We start from the raw sequence: 19,337 nt of genomic DNA, 5'->3' as shown, positions 1-19,337 counted from the left end.
CTTCTTTCTCAAACTGATCTTCTCACAACTGGAGTTTGTGGCTCTTCATCTTCTGATTCCTCTTCTGATGTAGAGTCTGATTCTTCCTCCTTCACCTCAAACTTTATATTCTCAGGTTGCTTTGGTAGGACTTCATGTTTAATAACATCTTTCACCTCTCTAAACACCACATCACGGTTGTACACAAGCTTCCTTGTTTTTGGGTTCCAAAGCTTATAACTTTTTAAACCATCCTTATATCCAATAAATATGCACCTTTCAGATTTACTATCCAACTTAGTTCTTTTCTCCTTTGGAACATGTACATATGCATCACAACCAAATAGTCCCTCAGATATGAAAGAGAGGGTTTCTTACTAGTCCATACCTCTTGTGGAGTCTTATCCTCCAACGCTTATGAAGGTGATCTATTGACCAAGTAACATGCAGTCTCCACCGCCTCTGCTCATAATTCCTATCCTAACCAGCACCACTGAGCATGCTTCTTGCATTTTCCATCAACGTCTTGTTCATTCTTACAAAATTCTTCAAATTCCTTCTTGCAGAACTCACCAATGTTATCTATCCTCAACACCTTTATCTTCTTCTCTATTTGGTTTTCCACTGAAGCCTTAAATTATTTAAACCTATACACAGAATTACCCAGTGAGAAGTCATATATAAATGATACATAGTACACATAATTACCCAGTGATGGAAACGACATAAGTCCAAACACATCATTGTGCACTAGCTCTAATATCCCTTTTCGCCCTCTTAGCACCAGAGGTGAAACTCACCCGATTCTGCTTCCCATATACACAATGTTCCCATAAATCGAAATTCAAAGAGAAATTAGACATACCTTCTACCATACCATTACTGTGAAATATTCGAAGGCCCTTCTCTCCAATATGTCCAAACCTTTGATGCCATAGCATGGTATTTTCTCCAAAGACCACTAGATTTTTTGCTTTATTTTCAGGAACCACTGAACTATTGCACCCATCAATAACAGTGTTACCCAAAAGCTTGTATAGAGTTCCAATACGAACTCCCCGCATCAATACCTGTGCTCATCAAACCATCTTGCATGTATCTTTATTGAACACTGCTTTTACACCTGCATCATCCATATTTCTTACAAAAATCAGATTTCTAGCCAATGCAGGAATATGCAGAACACCCACAAGTGTTCTAATCCTTCCACCTTGCAGCTTCAACTTGAATTTTCCACGTCTGACAATTCTAGCCTTCTTTTCATCCCCTAAGAAGACATCATCACCATCATATTTCTCATACTCACATAACCACTCCTTATGGGGAGTGAAGTGAAAAGATGCACTTGAGTCAATCCAAGTACACATCCCCACCTTCATCTGAGGTGGTTTTCACCTTTGCAGAAGGAGAATCATTATATCCCTTTCCTTTTTCAAGAGCTTTAGTTCTACAATCTTTTTTGAAGTGCCCTTCCTTTCCGTATTTTCGGCACACCTTTATAAGTTTTCTTGGAGATTTAGATCTCCCTCTAGATTTATATCTCCCACTCGAGGACTTATTTTTGTTTCTGTTCTGTGACCGTTCTCATACAGACAAGGCATCACCATTTTGGCCCTCCATATTTTTCCATCTCATCTCCTCCGACAACAAGGATGAGACTATTTCATCAAACTACAAGGTAGTTGTATTGCTACCTATTGCAACAACCAAACTATTCCACAAATTTGGTAGAGAACACAACAAATTGATGCACTTATCTTCATCTAAAATTTTAATATCAACAGATAACGACTGACATACCACAATATTAAAGGCGTTCATATGCTTTGTCATTGAGTCTCCATCCTTCATCCTCAGGTTATACAATTTTTTCCGTAGGAACGATTTATTCACCAGAGACTTAGATTGGTACAGAGTCCCTAACTTGTCCCACAAAGTCTTCGCCGAAGCTTGCCTTGATACATTCAACAATACTGAATCTGAGATACACAACCGTATTGTGCTCTTTGCTTTCCAATCCAACTTCTTCTAGTCTTCATCAGACATTTTCATTGGTTTAGTTCCCGGATCTACCGTGATCCACTGATCTTTATCCACTAGTACATCTTCCATATTGAGTTTCCACAACTCAAAACTCTAACCGTTAAATTTCTCGATTTCTATCTTTCCACTACTTGTCATCTTCTTTCACCGCAAGAATCGATCCCACAAATCTCCCATTGAATAGGGTATACCATAGGCTTAAGCAAAACCCCTCAACAACAAAGACATTCCCTTGAAGCTAAAACAACTCTGATACCAAACATAGGTTTAACCTTGTACAGAAATTACCTGCAAATGAATTCTTAAAAGACAGAAAATAAACTCTGATGAGAGCATAAAACATAAAACAAATAGACATAGATATTTTCCTTCGGATCCCAAAACGAGGCCTACCAAATTGATTTTTCATTATATTGTAATAAGAATGTCTTTTAGATTAATCATACCAATTAATAAGAAATAGTATACACACATTAATGTATATAATATTATCAATTTTTTCAATAACTAATAAGAAATAATATACACAATAATCTATATAATATTATCATTTTTTTAAACAAAAAATTATTAATTTTAAGGGAAAAACAATACACATTAATCTATATAATATTATCAATTTTTTTTTAACAAAAATCATCAATTTTAAGAGAAAAACAATTGATTTTTTTTATTAGTTATATTTATTTATTTTTTTCCATTTTTCCTATTTAAATTTTATTGCTTTTTAAAATATTATTTCCATAACATTATACATTAGCTGATAAGTAAATAATTATATTCAATATATAATTGATACAAAGTCAATAATAAAAATAAGTGCTCTAATTCTAAGTTTCATATAAAAAAAAAAGTATAATGAAAAAAATTATCATAGAAAAGGTTTTCAGAAGTATGATTCAACGTGAGATTTTAAGAATCTTATAAAGTGAAAGTATACTTATTAGAGAGTGAAGTTATTTGACTTATAATTTTCATAATAATGACGCTGAGCGAGTTTGTATTTATAAATAGCAACAGTATTCAATATTTATTATAGATTAAAGTTATTTGATTATGAGGAGCGAGTTTGTATTTATAAGTAGTAACTGTTCAGTATTTATTATAGATTACAGTTAGTTGAATTGTGTGATTATAATAACAATGGTGATAAGTCACTTTGTATTTATTATAGATTACAGTTAGTTGAATTGTGTGATTATAATAACAATGGTGATAAGTCACTTTGTATTTATAAATAGTAATATTATCCATTTACTGATTATTTATTTGGGTAATGCCATTTTTATTTAATAATAATGATGAGTCGTCAGTAACGTCCCTAGTGATACTGAATTATTTAGGAGTTGTCTATAATGCGACTTTTTGGAGATTCCGGTGACGGAATCCGGCGGAAGAAATTGAGGTTAAATCTTGATTTCTTGCAGTGAAAATGGTTTTTTAACTGCATATTTGGATTCAGCACCCTCGAAAACCCCTGAGACGCTTTCATTGTGCAGAAACTAGCTATTAAACTTGCGATTCCAATAAATTCCTGCCGGATTTCGACCGTAAAAACCCGCCGGAAAAGCTTTCAAAAAGTCGCGTTATAGACAACTGCAATTATTTATCTCTTTTTTGTTACAAGGTTAAAATTTCAAAACAGATTCTGAATTTGACGTTTTGGCATCTCATGACTCATCTTCCCAAAAGATATTAATTTTTTCATAAAATTTTAAACTGTACTTCAGGTGTGACGTGCTTGACAAGCCCAGCCCATCATATTCCATACCTGCGAGTCTGTTCCCCTACTGATTGAGAACTGAATAAATTATGAGAGATCTGACCACTGTTAAAAAAAAAAGACGCTTTAACTTAACAGCGACCCAAGATAACAAACATAGCATAAATTTTATAACGTGACAGAGAAGAGATTCTCTGGAGTTTCGATTTCGGCAAAGACCCATTTGGGTCTCGGTGGTGGCCACATATTTGGTTGTTTCCTTTATAAAAATGTCGAAGCCGTACCATTGAAACTGATAGTTTCATTAAAAATGTTATGCGGTCCCATTTTACGAAGCGTGGATAAGTGTGTAGCTATCATTTATTTCCCAATCAGTGACTTCTAAACTTTGATGCTACGGTTAAGCAATTCTGAGAGATGTATGAACGGGTCAATTCCCCAGGAGTTTGCGTCATCGCAGCAATACTGGCTATCGTTATAATTATCATTCTGCAGTATCATGGTGCCGAAGGAGCACCAGCAAACGCACAAGTAGAGCGTTTTCCAGGCTATGATGGAATCCTTCCCTCGAATCACTATGCTGGGTATTCACCTCTTCATTCTTAGTAAGCAAGATAAACTTACATTTATAATTTCACTGAATGAACATATAGGTTATCATGGAAAAAACCATGGGCTCGATCTGCAACATACGCATCAGTTTTCAGTTATGAAATCTTCTTTTATGGTGCAGATATATTACAGTGGGAGATGAACAAAACAAGAAGCATCTCTACTATTACTTTGCTACTTCAGAGAGAAACCCGGCCACGGATCCAGTTGTTCTTTGGCTCAACGGTGGCCCCGGTTGCTCTGGTTTGAATGCAGTTCTCTACCTTTTGGGTTAGTTTTTCCCACTTTTTTCAATTACTCGTTAAAACTTTGGCTTCTGGACTGTAAAACGGAAAATTACCCTGTCTTCAACTCAGATCTTTGGATTTAATTGGATTGAATTTTTATTTTATTTTATTTGTAAAAGTATATCTACAAAAATATATCTACAAGCAACAAACCAAAAAGTGGAAGGGTATATGTGCTGCACATTATCTCTTCCAAGGAGTTATAAGTGTTGAATTAAAATATGAATAACCTGCATAGTCTAAATCCTGAGTATCTTTGATCAACAAAGCTCCCTTATTTAATAACTAATTCTTGAGCATCTTTATCAACAAAGCTCTCTTATTTAATAAGTGGTGACATACATCATCATGCCACATAGCACAAAATGCTGATGGAAAACTTACCTTAGTCTCAAAAACAGAATTTGTAATATTCCTAATGGAAAAATTAACAATGCATACCAAAACAATAACTTGGAACAACAAATAAAGAACACAACCACAAATTAGCACGCAAGTGACAACAACAAAATACTCTGAGCCATTTTATTAATAATGGGGAACTGGGTACATAGAATGAGATGAAATGATAGAACCTGGGCTTGCCAAGCAAGTTGAGCAAAACCCATAAAAATGTCTCTAACCCAAGTGAAGAGTAGCCCCAGAAGAGAAATGTGCATTGCCCAGAGGATACTCTGCTGCTGGCTGCCAACTGAAATGAGGATTTCTGCTCTAAATACCGCCCAGATCAGCCTGAAATTCCACCCACAGACTCCTCTCCTAAAAGCCACAAAAATCTGGAAATGGTTTGGCTCAACTCCAAGCGGTGAGGAAGCCCTCCAAGTGGTGCGAATTGCCCAACTGGCCACTGGTGCATACTGTTGTAGAAATTCTCTGCTGAAGCAATCCTCAACCCCTCTATTGAAGAATTCCCCAACTGATCAAAGCCTCCCTCTTGAATGCCAAAATCTTTCAGTCCCTTAGCCCTTCGATCTATCCAACTTCTATGCCTACGAAGGCTTTTCCCAGAGAGGCCCACGCACTGCCAGAATTAGATGAATTTAACCCTCACGAATGGCCCAAGACTAGCCCTGCAAAATACCACAAAAATCCTGATTCCAAAATGGGAAATGCTCCTACAATTTTTTGCTCACCCAAATCATTGAAGCTGGCCCGGATAACGGCTAGTTCGTACCGACTTTGCACCTAGGTAGTGCACACAACTGGTTTGATCTACTGCAAATATCACCCTGTGGAAGTCCCGGAATCGACTCCCCAAATTCCTAGCTAGGGAGACACTCGAAGTTCTCCAAAACTGGTGTGGATTTCACTTGAAACCTTTGTGCTTAACAACACTCCAACTCTTGCACTGAACAACTCCAAGTGAGGTAAAATTCTGAAGTGTAATATTCAAAAGATAGTTTGGAAATGCCTCCTTTTTTCCTTTTATACTCCTGGTCCATGCATCCCCTTTGGTGGCCCCCACTTCCCACTAATTCACACTCTCTCTCTAAGGGGTGCGTATTGCGTTCTTGTGGCCCCCCTTTTGAGTATGGGACTCATTTATGTATATCTCCCAAGTAGCATCCTCCAGTGGAAAATCCTTGCACCCGACAAAGAATTCCCTGATAATCCTGCCCTTGAGATTCCTTTCCCACACCTCTAGGATGGCTTCAGGAACCAACACCAAATGCCCCTCATCATCAAGTGGCGGTAGCTCCGGTGTGGCTGTCCCCTGCTGGCCCAACACCTTCTTCAGGCAAGACACGTGGAATATGTTGTGCACTCTGCTTCTAGGGGGAAGCTCCAACTCATATGCCACTTCCCCCTACTTGCCGGGTCACCCTGTAAGGCCCATAGAAGCGGGGCTTGAGCTTCTCGACCCCCTTTTGTTTGAGTGTAGACAGTCAGTAAGGCTGCAAGCATAGGTACACCAAGTCTCCCACCTCAAATCTCCTCTCTGTCTGGTGGTGGTCTGCATACACCTTCTCCTGATTTTGTGTTGTCTACAGGGTGTCCTTGAGAGCCCTGAGCATCTCCTGGCTCTCCTGAATCTAATCCTTCGGCCTTGGGGCTCTGCTGTCTCCAAATACCATGTCATTGAACGATAGAGCTTCATAGCCATAGCATGCTCTAAAGGGGGTCATCCAAATGGACATGTTGTATGTCTTGTTGTAGCAATACTCCCCCAAATGAAGCCATTTCACCCATGCCCACTGTTGACATATCACATAGTTACACAGGTAACTCTCTAGCCATTTGTTCACAATCTCAATCTGGCCATTCTTAGTTTTTTGTTGGAGATGGATTTTTGGTGTAGCATTGGACATGTGTTCTAGTATCTGAAGTGTCTAAGAGGCTAAGGAACACGAGATCTCTAATACCTAGAAATGGTTTCGCGAGATATGACTCTGAAACACCTTAATTAATTTAATTAATCAGATAATTAAAATTTCCGAACTCTAACTTAGGAAACTAGTTAATTAAAGGGTATTAATTGAGGAAATCGACTTTTACTCTAGAGACTTCTCAAAAATGATTTGTAGAGTCTAAGATAATTTGAGCCATCAATCATGATTAGATCTTGGTCGTTGGTGTTCTAGTGAGAGAATTATAAGATTAAGTCGATGGTGCGTAGAGAAGACACATCAAATGAGAAAAAGAGCAAGGCAGTGCCAATTTCCCAGTGCGCGATATCCAACGAGGGAAGAGTTCAAGCCAGCAGAGCATCAGTGAGAGGGTTCAGTAGAAATTGAGGAGAGATTTCCAGGGGAGATTTCCATAGATATCCAGAGTCAGAGGGAAGGCCGATTTCTTCCACAGGAAGGCCATACCAAAGGGTTTGAATTCTATAGAGTGCAGATATGGGCAACAAATCGCTTTTCCAGTTGTCGGGAATCAATTCCGGAAGGCAGAGCGAGTTCTTTAGTGCTAGTGTAGAATCTCAGTTTCTAGCTAGTGCACATTTCCTGCAACAACGTTTTTGTGCATATTTACTACAGGAGGCCGAGTTTGATTTTGCAAATGGAAACAAAGGGTTTCTAGGTCGATTTGCCAGTTGGAGTGGTGGAGAAAATTTTCTCGAGCTTAGCTAGTGTTTGGCAAGCAGATTATTGTACTCTCTAATTTGCTGAAGATAATAAAATATAAACCTTCATCTGCTGCACTAGTTTTCCCTTTAGGGTTTTTTCGGGGACATTAGTCCAAAAATAACGGTGTCACTTTATTTGAGTGTGTGCATCTACCTCTCAGTTTCGCATTTTTATTTCCGAAACATTTATTTTATTATGAAGATTGCAGTAGTGAGCTATTCGTTATTTGTTATTAATTAAATAACATAAGACAAATAAACTGCATTAGTTAGAAGAATAGTTTCCAGTTTATTGCAATCGTGGATTTTTCACATGGTATCAGAGCGAGTTGATCAGATTTGAGGCTTAGAGGTGAAAGGAAGCAGATCATGCAGTTTGAGAGGGAGATTTGAAGCACTAGTTTCTAGATCTGCGCAAGCCAGCCTAAGTTGTGAATAACAGCGGAGCAAAAAACCGATTTCCAGATCTGGGAGGAGGAAAATTAAATTTTGTTCAGATCTGTGGTAGCAGGCAACGGTATTGACGGGAAGTATTTCCAGTGAGAAGATCAGTCAGTTCGCAGAGTAGATCTGGGCGCAAACGATTTGCAGCAGGGGTTTGCAGTTGCAGATTTGCGTAGGGATGGAAGAGAAAGCACACAAAGGGTATTTCCAGCAGCATAAGGCCGCATAGACTTGCTAGTCCAGCTAGTATGAGTTTTAGGGCCAATAGTGCGAGCTGCCCATAATGAAATCACAGGCAATGCGAGTTTCGGGAAGGATACTAGTGTGAAAATTCCTAGATCTAACAATCTCAGGAATCCTACTGCAACCAACTGAATCTACTTCACCTAGACTGTAAATTATGTTACAAGCTTATTTTAGATTTGTTCTTGAAACATTGAAGTAAATTACTGAAGTATCCTACACCAAATTAAATATGATTCTGAAACATAGAAACCAAGCAAGGAAAATCAAACACATAGGACACTGTTATTTTTGGACAATAATCCCTAGAAAAATCCAATGCAGGAAAATCGGTGCAGCAGCTCTGAGGGTTTATTATTATTAAGCAGTAGAAAATTCTGAATACATCACTGAATACCTCATAGGGTTATTCAGTTACAGAGAGAAATACTGGCAGAAGCTTTGTGAGTTTACCTCACACAATCACTGAGAAAAAGTCCCGACTGTTTTGGCTACTGGATGAAGTGCCCCTGGAAGGCACTGCACTATCTTTGCATTGCCTCTACACTGTCCCAACGTCAACCCTTGCAGGCACTGCATCACCCAACTAGGGAATCGATCAGTGGTAAAAAGTCATTGCTCTCAGCCTCTCGGTCTCACACCTCGGCTTCCGGCTGTTGGCACTGACCCTCTGCTCTGACTTTCGACTCTCTCTCTCCCTTTGTGTCACTTTTGCGTGGCCCTTCTGGCCCTGCGTCAGTCTCTGTGTCACTTCTGCGTGGCCCCCTGCGTCAAGGCTTTTGGATCACTTATTGCCTCTCTCGGTTGATGTATCTCCGGCTGAGAATCTCTCTCTGTGGAAGTTGCTATCCCTACCCCTCAACTGCAAGAGATCTCCTCAATCTATTTTTCCTCCTGAGAACTTCTCACTTCAGAAAATCTATTTTCTCAATCTTTCTATATGTTTTCCAAATGACCCTCAAACCCCTTCTTATATCTTCCTGTTGGACAACCAACGAGCTAGATTACATCTTAATCAAAGGATCAAATTGTTTTGGCTCGATACATGGTTTTTTCTTGAAGTTTCACCCTTGATTAGATTAATACCATTAATATTTTAATTTTCCTAAGTTTAGACTTAGGAACCCCATTAAAAATATTAATTATTTTAATAAAATCACTTATGGGTGGTGTTGTCGCACAGATCGTCACGACAACGCTCAGATCGGGGGCTGTCACCCTGATCCCCGATCTCTCCGTTTAAGCCTGTCTCCCGCGGCTAAGGGGGGTAGACCCTATAGGAAAATGGATGACCAACTGTGAATCAGTTGGTTTGGGAGACACGAAAGGAAACCAATGCTAAATAGATTTTATTAAATTTATAGACCAGTGCCTTATGGAGTTAATGTTTAAATGATTACTTACTAAATGTTGCAGAAATGTAAACCATGTAGAGCAATCATTTAAATTCAAATAACCCGAGTGAAGATTAACTTTTATTAAATGCGAGAAAATGCTTAATGGCTTAATGATACTCCACTAATTTAAAATTTCGAAAGATAAAGCTCGATACACAACCACGAAAGAATCCTAACCAGAGATCACATTCATGTAGTTAACTTTCAGATGAACATTAAAGCATGTTAAACATTAATTCTAGCATCAAAATTTTAGCCTCAGCAGAAAAGATAAAACATAGCAAATTCCTGAGCCAAGACTGAGATTGGCGAAAAATTTCCCAATTTTTTTATTTTTATTTTCTTTTCAAATGAAAATGAAACTTTAAATCCAAAAAATGAACTAAACTAAAAAGGAAACCTTTTATCAATTTTTTTTTTTTTTTTTTTAACAAAATTAAATCTAAACTAAAATAATTCAAAACCTAAACTATAAGAAATTTTTTTTATGTCTTTTATAATTTTTATGATTTTTTATATTTTTATAATTTTTTATGATTTTTTAAAACTTTAAACTCAAAAAAATAAAAAATAAAAAAATCTAAAACTATAAAAATCAAATCTAAATTAAAATCTAAAACCTAAACTTTAATGTGAAACGAAAATTTAAATTTTTTATTTTTTAAAACATGAAAGAAAACATACCTAAACTAAAACTATGTACTAAATTAAATAAAGCTTAAATCTGAAAAAAAATGCTAACTTAAAGCTTTGATAAAATTCTAAATCGAAAAATCAAAATCTAAGTGAATAATACAAAAATGAAAATCGAATTTTTTTTTTAATCAAAACCTAAACGCAAGGATTTAAATTAAAATCTAAAAAAAAAAAAAAAAAAAAAACGTGAGCTAAACTAAAGCAAGAACTAATGCCTAACTAAAACTTACGCGATTCGTATCAAGACCCAAAAAAAATAAAAATCGAATTGGTTATGTGACTGCAGGCTGCAGAGTTTGACGGCGGCAGCGAGGAGTAACAACAGCGTGAAAGAGAAGAGGCCCACGCAGGTTTGCAGGTGACGCCCAAAAAAGAAGACGCAAGAGGAATCGATTTGCAGGTGGCCCGTTGATCCAAATAAACTGCGTTAACCCTGAGAAGTGACTGCGTTTTTTGAATGCCGCTGCGTGTGCTTACAGGGATCAGCTAACTTGCGGATGCGGAAGGGTATGCGTACGGCAACTGAATAGAAATGCGACTTTGCAGAATGAAGATTCGAGCGGATGGTGGCCACGCTTATGTGAGCAGCGAACAGCGTGAGGAATATGCGGAAAAAAATCAATTTTTTATGAGCGTTTTGAGTTTGTTGTCTTGCTGTGCGTGAGGACAGAGGTGGATGCACAGAATGAGGATTTGGACGGAGGTTCCTGAGCGGATTTGATGGCAGACAGACTGCAAAGAATGAAAGCTGCTGAAGGACGCCTGAGCAGATAGGGAAATGATGCGTAGAGAGTGAGGCAATGAGTAAGTAGCAGAGACGGCAGCTGCGTGTGATGAGCAGAAACAATGGACGCAGGAAAATGCCAGCGTAATTTCGAGAATCTCTTCCTGCAAATGAGAATAAATCTTGAGCAGTAAAATAGTTTTGATGAACCCTCGGAATTCTTTAGAAACCCTGCAAACTGGAATGAAAAATCACCCAAAAATGATATGTGCATAAAACAAAATTAAAACCCTAGATCAGCTAAACAACATTTACAGCTTTTGACTCTTAAACAGCCAGATTTATCAATAACAGCAGTAATATTATCAAAATTCCAGATTTACTATGAAAAACTTCAGAAATCTCTCATGCAATTTAGAAAAACAAACTTAAATGATAAACCCAGGATTGAAACTGGCTGGGCTCTGCAAGAGAATGCTTGCGGGAGTTGGCTGGTTCAGCCGAGAACTTCCCCAAACGCCCACTGATTTTCTTCAATAAGGGTTTCCTGCACAACTCACATTCAACCATCAATAAAGAGAGAAAAATGGTACTAGATCTCAGATGCAATGGAGATACCTGCCATTACTTCAGAAATTCTAATACTCTACAATAAGCTGTTACTAATGGCTGAAAATTAAAATATGCAGAAAACAAAATAGCTCACAGCACTTCCAGAGAGTAACACCAGCAAGATTTCAACCCCAAAGTCTTTTTTTATTAGCACCAAAAAAAGTTTACAGGAGAGCTTTCTTCAGCACAAGATTCACAGATCGAATCTCATCTCAAATGACCCCTAGCACCCTATTTAAAGGAAAAATTCCCAACGGCTAGTTCGAGTGATCCATGTCAAAATGATCTCGACCGTCGATGAGGATCAAGATATCTCTTAATCTCATCCGTCGAATTTTTAATGCATTAAAAAATTGAAATTCTGCATTTATTTACTCAAAAATATTATTATTTTATTATTTTTAGGTTTTTACTTTATTTTATTATTTTTATTTATTATTATTATTATTATTTTTTATTTTTTCAATTTTTCAATTTTTAATTTTTTAATTTATTTTTAAATGGATCCTCGAACTTAGCCTTTGGAAAAATCACCTAGGACCTAGGACTTAGGACTTATGAGGGGATTAAAACATTTTCTAACCCTCAAGACACTTTACATCATGACTTTTACAATTTTACATCTAAAGGGGGAAAACTCATTTGACATAGACCCTCATAGACCACCCAGTTCTGCGACCAAATATAATCTAGCAGATCAACGCACTAGGATTCCCCTAAGATTCTAATGACAAAATTCATTTCGGCTTTGGGGTTAGGTTGAAGGAAAACTCTGCCGATCATGGATCGGTGAGACAAAAAACCTTCCGGAACGTAGATTATCACTAGAAAATTAGGTCCACCTAGGCAATTTACATACATGACTAAACTTTGCTAAGATTATTTACAATTCATACATGCAGACTGGGTTTACAACATAAATTGATCAAGTCGACGATGATTGTCAAATGGCATGGACATGTCGATTAAGCGCTATCCCTTTTGCGAAAAAAGGGGGTGTACTGCTATGGGAAGTTGACACGTAGTGGTCAACATCTGGCTCCACTTGGGGACACGTTGCTGCACTGTAGGAACGTGAGAATCCAGAATCTGCATCCAAGCAACACACAACAAAACATAAGTAGCGTCCATCCAAAAATCATCATATAACGTTAAGCACAAGAAAGATATAAGCTCTTCATTTATTAACTATCTAGTAACATGAAAAGTAAATCTAATCCTAAAACAGAAATAAAAATGCTGAAAAAACAAGGAGTAAGGTTAGAAATACAGGGGATGCCCCATGGCATCAAATGTGTTCAATATAGTGTATACTGAGCATTTGCCTGCTTTCAGGCAAATCTGTCGGCTGCTTGTTGGATGTGCCATGTCCAATTCTACATATGGTAGGACTTTTTCCTATCCGAAAATCAAGCTGCTCGCGGCCGTCTGATGCATCAAATCTTCTTCTCATTTTCTTCCTCTTGCGCTTTTTCTTCCTGGTAGGCTGTATTATTGATGACGTGGAACTTTTTGCTTCAAAGCTATCAGATGAAGTATGTAAGATATGCGTGACATGTCTTTCTTCATCCTGCATCTGATCTTTATCGTTTTTAATTTTATCTGGATCACCTTCAATTAACCACCTTTCAATCGAACCAATGACCTCCTCATAATAAGATGGAGCTTGTTGCAGCAAATGAGAAGGCTCCTGATCTATTGATGTTTCCTGGTTTCTTTCATCCTTAATCCGCTGTTGAAATTTATGTACCTGTATTGTAATGGCATTTATCTGGCTAGAGTGTTCAACTTTCATAGCACTGATTTCCCTGGCATGATCTTCTTCCATGGTCAATAACTTTTTCTGAAGACATATCTGATTAGCTTCCATATCTTTTATTACTTTATCGTCTTTTTCCTTTATGGTCATCAAGCAATGCTGCATAGAGTTTATCTCTTTCTTATGATTTGCTTGCATGGTCGTCATATTTTCCTCTAAGCCCGACATCTTGCTTTGCATAAAACTAATTTCTGTGTCATGATTAATCTTCATGTCCTCAATTTCCTTAGTATGTTGATTTTGCATGATCTCTATCTCCCTATTACGCTTTTCCAGGTGGGTGCATAAAATTCTCACATCATTGGCGTAATTAGTTTGATTGATCTCCATATTTTTTACCAGCAGCATTAGTTCTTGTATAATTTGCTTATGATCTTCCTTTTCATTGTCAACACTGTTTTTACAATTTGTTCCTACTTTTCCACTATGATCTGCAATGGTACAAGTGGATGGCAAATTCTGATATGAAGCATTGTCTTGAAATCTTTCATCGACAGCTGAACCTTTTATAAGATTACTTTCATTCTGTTGCACAATTTTAGGGGCACAAGGCGAGCTATCTGGATCACCATATCTATCTTTAAAAGCATCGACAATGTCTTGCAAAGAAGTGAAGGAATCTTCAGGACAACTATTAAACCAATTCAAAGCATCATCTTCTAAAGAAAGGACAAATAGACGCATTTTGACATCTTCATGATTATACTGAGGAGATCTACAATACATGATCATTATACGAGTAAACCAGCCTAGATGCTTTTTAACAGCGACTGAATCACCACCCGAGAACACAGGTAATTTAGAAATGGCCACCTCCGGAATATCATGGCGAACATTAGTAAAATGACATGGTTTAAACGAATAATCCATGATGAATAATAAGGGATCAAATGGATGATAGAAAGAGATCTCTGCTCAAGAAAATTAATAAATGAAACCAGTGGAGTCGCCACTTGAACAATGAGTCAAATTCTAGGATCCAAAAAGTAACCAACAAGCTGATATGATAGAGGCTTCTTGTCTGGGAAAAATAAGAAAATGGAGTCGCCACCCAAACAAGAAACAAATCGAAGGGAAGTTGCTGATATGACGAAAGATAAGGTGATGAAAAGATCAAAAGACGCCAAAGAATGTTGGCCGTTTGACAGGCTAATGAATGGCATAAAAGATGAGATGATGCAATTTTTTTTTGACTCTGCCAGCTCAAATGAAAAATAAGAAAGAAGAAATAATGATGAATGTCAAAAAGTCGTTGAAACACCGAGAATAAAGTATCCCCGGCAACGGCGCCAAAAAATGTTGACTCTGCCAGCTCAAATGAGAAAGATGAAAGAATGATGAATGTCGAATAAACCAAGGACAGAAAAACTCTCACCGGCAACGGCGCCAAAAAATGTTGGCGTTGCCGGCTCAAACGAATGATAGAAAGATGAACGATGAATGATAAAAAGTCGTTGAAACACCGAGAATAAAGTATCCCCGGCAACGGCGCCAAAAAATGTTGTCGCACAGATTGTCACGACAACGCTCAGATCGGGGGCTGTCACTCTGATCCCCGATCTCTCCGTTTAAGCCTGTCTCCCGCGGCTAAGGGGGGTAGACCCTATAGGAAAATGGATGACCAACTGTGAATCAGTTGGTTTGGGAGACACGAAAGGAAACCAACACTAAATAGATTTTATTAAATTTATAGACCAGTGCCTTATGGAGTTAATGTTTAAATGATTACTTACTAAATGTTGCAGAAATGTAAACCATGTAGAGCAATCAATTAAATTCAAATAACTCGAGCGAAGATTAACTTTTATTAAATGCGAGAAAATGCTTAACGGCTTAATGATACTCCAGTGATTTAAAATTTCGAAAGATAAAGCTCGATACACAACCACGAAAGAATCTTAAGCAGAGATCACCTTCATGTAGTTAACTTTCAGATGAACATTAAAGCATGTTAACCATTAATTCCAGCATCAAAATTTTAGCCTCAGCAGAAAAGATAAAACATAGCAAATTCCTGAGCCAAGATTGAGATTGGCGAAAAATTTCCCAGTTTTTTTTTTTTTTTTTTTTTTTCAAATGAAAATGAAACTTTAAATCCAAAAAATGAACTAAACTAAAAAGGAAACCTTTTATCAATTTCTTTTTTTTTTTTAATAAAATAAAATCTAAACTAAAATAATTCAAAACCTAAACTATAAGAAATTTTTTTTATGTCTTTTATAATTTTTATGATTTTTTAAAACTTTAAACTCGAGAAAAAAAAAAAAAAAAAATCTAATCTAAAACTATAAAAATCAAATCTAAATTAAAATTTAAAACCTAAACTTTAATGTGAAACGAAAATTTAAATTTTTTATTTTTTAAAACATGAAAGAAAACATACCTAAACCAAAACTATGTACTAAATTAAATAAAGCTTAAATCTGAAAAAAATGCTAACTTAAAGCTTTGATAAAATTCTAAATCCAAAAATCAAAATCTAAGTGAATAATACAAAAATGAAAATCGATTTTTTTTATTTTTTATTTTTTTTAATCAAAATCTAAATGCAAGGATTTAAAATAAAATCTTAAAAAAAAAAAAAAAAAAAAACGTGAGCTAAACTAAAGCAAGAACTAATGCCTAACTAAAACTTACGCGATTCGTATCAAGACCAAAAAAAAAACGAATTGGTTATGTGACTGCAGGCTGTAGAGTTTGACGGCGGCAGCGAGGAGTAACAACAATGTGAAAGAGAAGAGGCCCTTGCAGGTTTGCAGGTGACGCCCAAAAAAAGAAGACGCAAGAGGAATCGATTTGCAGGTGGCCCGTCGATCCAAATAAACTGTGTTAACCCTGAGAATTGATTGCATTTTTTGAATGCCGTTGCGTGTGCTTACAGGGATCAGTGAACTTGCGGATGCGGAAGGGTATGCGTACGACAACTGAATAGAAATGCGACTTTGCAGAATGGAGATTCGAGCGGATAGTGGCCACGCTTATGTGAGCAGCGAACAACGTGAAGAATATGTGGAAAAAAATCAATTTTTTATGAGCGTTTTGAGTTTGTTGTCTTGCTGTGCGTGAGGACAGAGGTGGATGCACAGAATGAGGATTTGGACGGAGGTTCCTGAGCAGATTTGATGGCAGACAGACTGCAAAGAATGAAAGCTGCTGAAGGACGCCTAAGCAGATAGGGAAATGATGCGTAGAGAGTGAGGCAATGAGTAAGTAGCAGAGACGGCAGCTGCGTGTGATGAGCAGAAACAATGGACGTAGGAAAATGCCAGCGTAATTTCGAGAATCTCTTCCTGCCAATGAGAATAAATCTTGAGCAGTAAAATAGTTTTGATGAACCCTCGGAATTCTTTAGAAACCCTGCAAACTGGAATGAAAAATCACCCAAAAATGATATGTGCATAAAACAAAATTAAAACCCTAGATCAGCTAAACAACATTTACAGCTTTTGACTCTTAAACAGCGATGTTTATCAATAACAACAGTAATATTATCAAAATTTTAAATTTACTATGAAAAACTTCAGAAATCTCTCATGCAACTCAGAAAAACAAACTTAAATGATAAACCCAGGATTGAAACTGGCTGGGCTCTGCAAGAGAATGCTTGCGGGAGTTGGCTGGTTCAGCCGAGAACTTCCCCAAACGCCCACTGATTTTCTTCAACAAGGGTTTCCTGCACAACTCACATTCAACCATCAATAAAGAGAGAAAAACGGTACTAGATCTCAGATGCAATGGAGATACCTGCCATTACTTCAGAAATTCTAATACCATTCAAACCCTAGAAAGTGAACAAGATACCTGTGTTCAACAATACTCTACAATAAGCTGTTACTAATGGCTGAAAATTAAAATATGCAGAAAACAAAATAGCTCATAGCACTTCCAGAGAGTAACACCAGCAAGATTTCAACCCCAAAGTCTTTCTTTATTAGCACTAGAAAAAGTTTACAGGAGAGCTTTCTTCAGCACAAGACTCACAGATCGAATCTCATCTCAAATGACCCCTAGCACCCTATTTAAAGGAAAAATTCCCAATGGTTAGTTCTAGTGATCCATGTCAAAATGATCTCAACCATCGATGAGGATCAAGATATCTCTTAATCTCATCCGTCGAATTTTTAATGCATTAAAAAATTGAAATTCTGCATTTATTTACTCGAAAATATTATTATTTTATTATTTTTAGGTTTACTTTATTTTATTATTTTTATTTATTATTATTATTATTATTATTTTTTAATTTTTCAATTTTTTAATTTTTAATTTTTTAATTTATTTTTAAATGGATCCTCGAACTTAGCCTTTGGAAAAATCACCTAGGACCTAGGACTTAGGACTTATGAGGGGATTAAAACATTTTCTAACCCTCAAGACACTTTACATCATGACTTTTACAATTTTACATCTAAAGGGGGAAAACCCATTTGACATAGACCCTCATAGACCACCCAGTTCTGCGACCAAATATAATCTAGCAGATCAACGCACTAGGATTCCCCTAAGATTCTAATGACAAAATTCATTCCGGCTTTGGGGTTAGGTTGAAGGAAAACTCTGCCGATCATGGATCGGTGAGACAAAAAACCTTCCGGACGTAGATTATCACTAGAAAATTAGGTCCACCTAGGCAATTTACATACATGACTCAACTCTGCTAAGATTATTTACAATTCATACATGCAGACTGGGTTTACAACATAAATTGATCAAGTCGACGATGACTGTCAAATGGCATGGACATGTCGATTAAGCGCTATCCCTTTTGCGAAAAAAGGGGGTGTACTGCTATGGGAAGTTGACACGTAGTGGTCAACAGGTGGAAATTCCCAAAACGCTTTCTCGGTTCTTTGGAATGCATGTGCCCAAGCCTCCCTGCAAAATTTGAGGCTTAGAGCACATCCAATGTTACCCCAAATCAACACTCCCTCTTAGCGAGGAATGTGCTCTAGCAATACACTGCTACTGCATATTGCTCTGACTCTAAAGCATCGTCCTCTGCGTTGTTGATGTCTGACATGCTGTCCATCAACTACTGTGCTGCTACTGCTAGTGTACTTCTTCCTTTGACATTGTCACTGCCAATGCTACATTTGTACTACAGCTTCCTCTCAAACGTTGCATCTAGTATGCTACTAGCACTGCCACTGCTAACACTGCATCTGTACTGCAACTCAACTGCTGAGAGAAGCAACTGAAAACACCCAAAACTGGATAAGTATCCTGTGGATACACCTCGGTAATGAAATCTTGACTGCTGCTAGTTCCATGCTCTCTTCTGAAGCCACTGCGTTGCTGAAGCTCTGCACTGTGCCTCCTCGCACTGTTGCCTCTCTGCTCTATGTTGCTCACATTTTGGCGCTACTAACCACTGCATCTGTCGAATCAACACTCCATGGCACCAACTGAAAACTCCTCCATCCCGCTACTACTGATCATGGGCTCCCGTAGCAAGGTGATGATCCAAGAGGTGGACTCCTCAAGGATCCTGCCCATCTATAGCTCTATCGAACTACAGTTCTATATCAGCCCACCTCCCTCCTGGAGGTATCTTGGTTGTCATGGCGAACTCCTCCTCCTGTTCAATCTTTGCGGCTGCAACCTTAGGATCATGCTTCTCATCCTTGTCCTTTTTCTTCAAAGGACACTGGGATGCATAGTGGCCCATCTCGCCACATCTGAAGCACT

General features: G+C 37.5%; 1 protein-coding gene across 3 annotated transcripts in view; it reads left to right on the top strand.

The window, feature by feature from the left end:
- The first annotated feature begins 3,802 nt into the window (after window positions 1-3,802).
- Window positions 3,803-19,337, top strand: part of LOC149172639 (serine carboxypeptidase 1-like) — a 242,069-nt gene continuing 226,534 nt past the window's right edge. For 2 of the 3 annotated variants that reach the window (XM_089424394.1, XM_089424392.1), the window contains exons 1-2: window positions 3,803-4,329; window positions 4,479-4,627. In XM_089424394.1, the coding sequence (XP_089280520.1) occupies window positions 4,163-4,329; window positions 4,479-4,627 (316 nt within the window). In that variant the 5' untranslated portion in view covers window positions 3,803-4,162. The remainder of the gene's footprint in view (window positions 4,330-4,478; window positions 4,628-19,337) is intronic. The other variant, XM_089424393.1, reaches the window with a different exon arrangement.

The sequence above is a fragment of the Pinus tabuliformis genome, chromosome 4_2 (genome assembly GCF_031772625.1).
Source record: "Pinus tabuliformis cultivar Carrire ecotype Pingquan chromosome 4_2, CPIR1, whole genome shotgun sequence".
Classification (NCBI taxonomy): Eukaryota; Viridiplantae; Streptophyta; class Pinopsida; order Pinales; family Pinaceae; genus Pinus; species Pinus tabuliformis.
The sequence above is the reverse complement of the archived record's forward strand: the minus strand, read 5'-3'. Positions and strand labels throughout refer to the sequence as shown.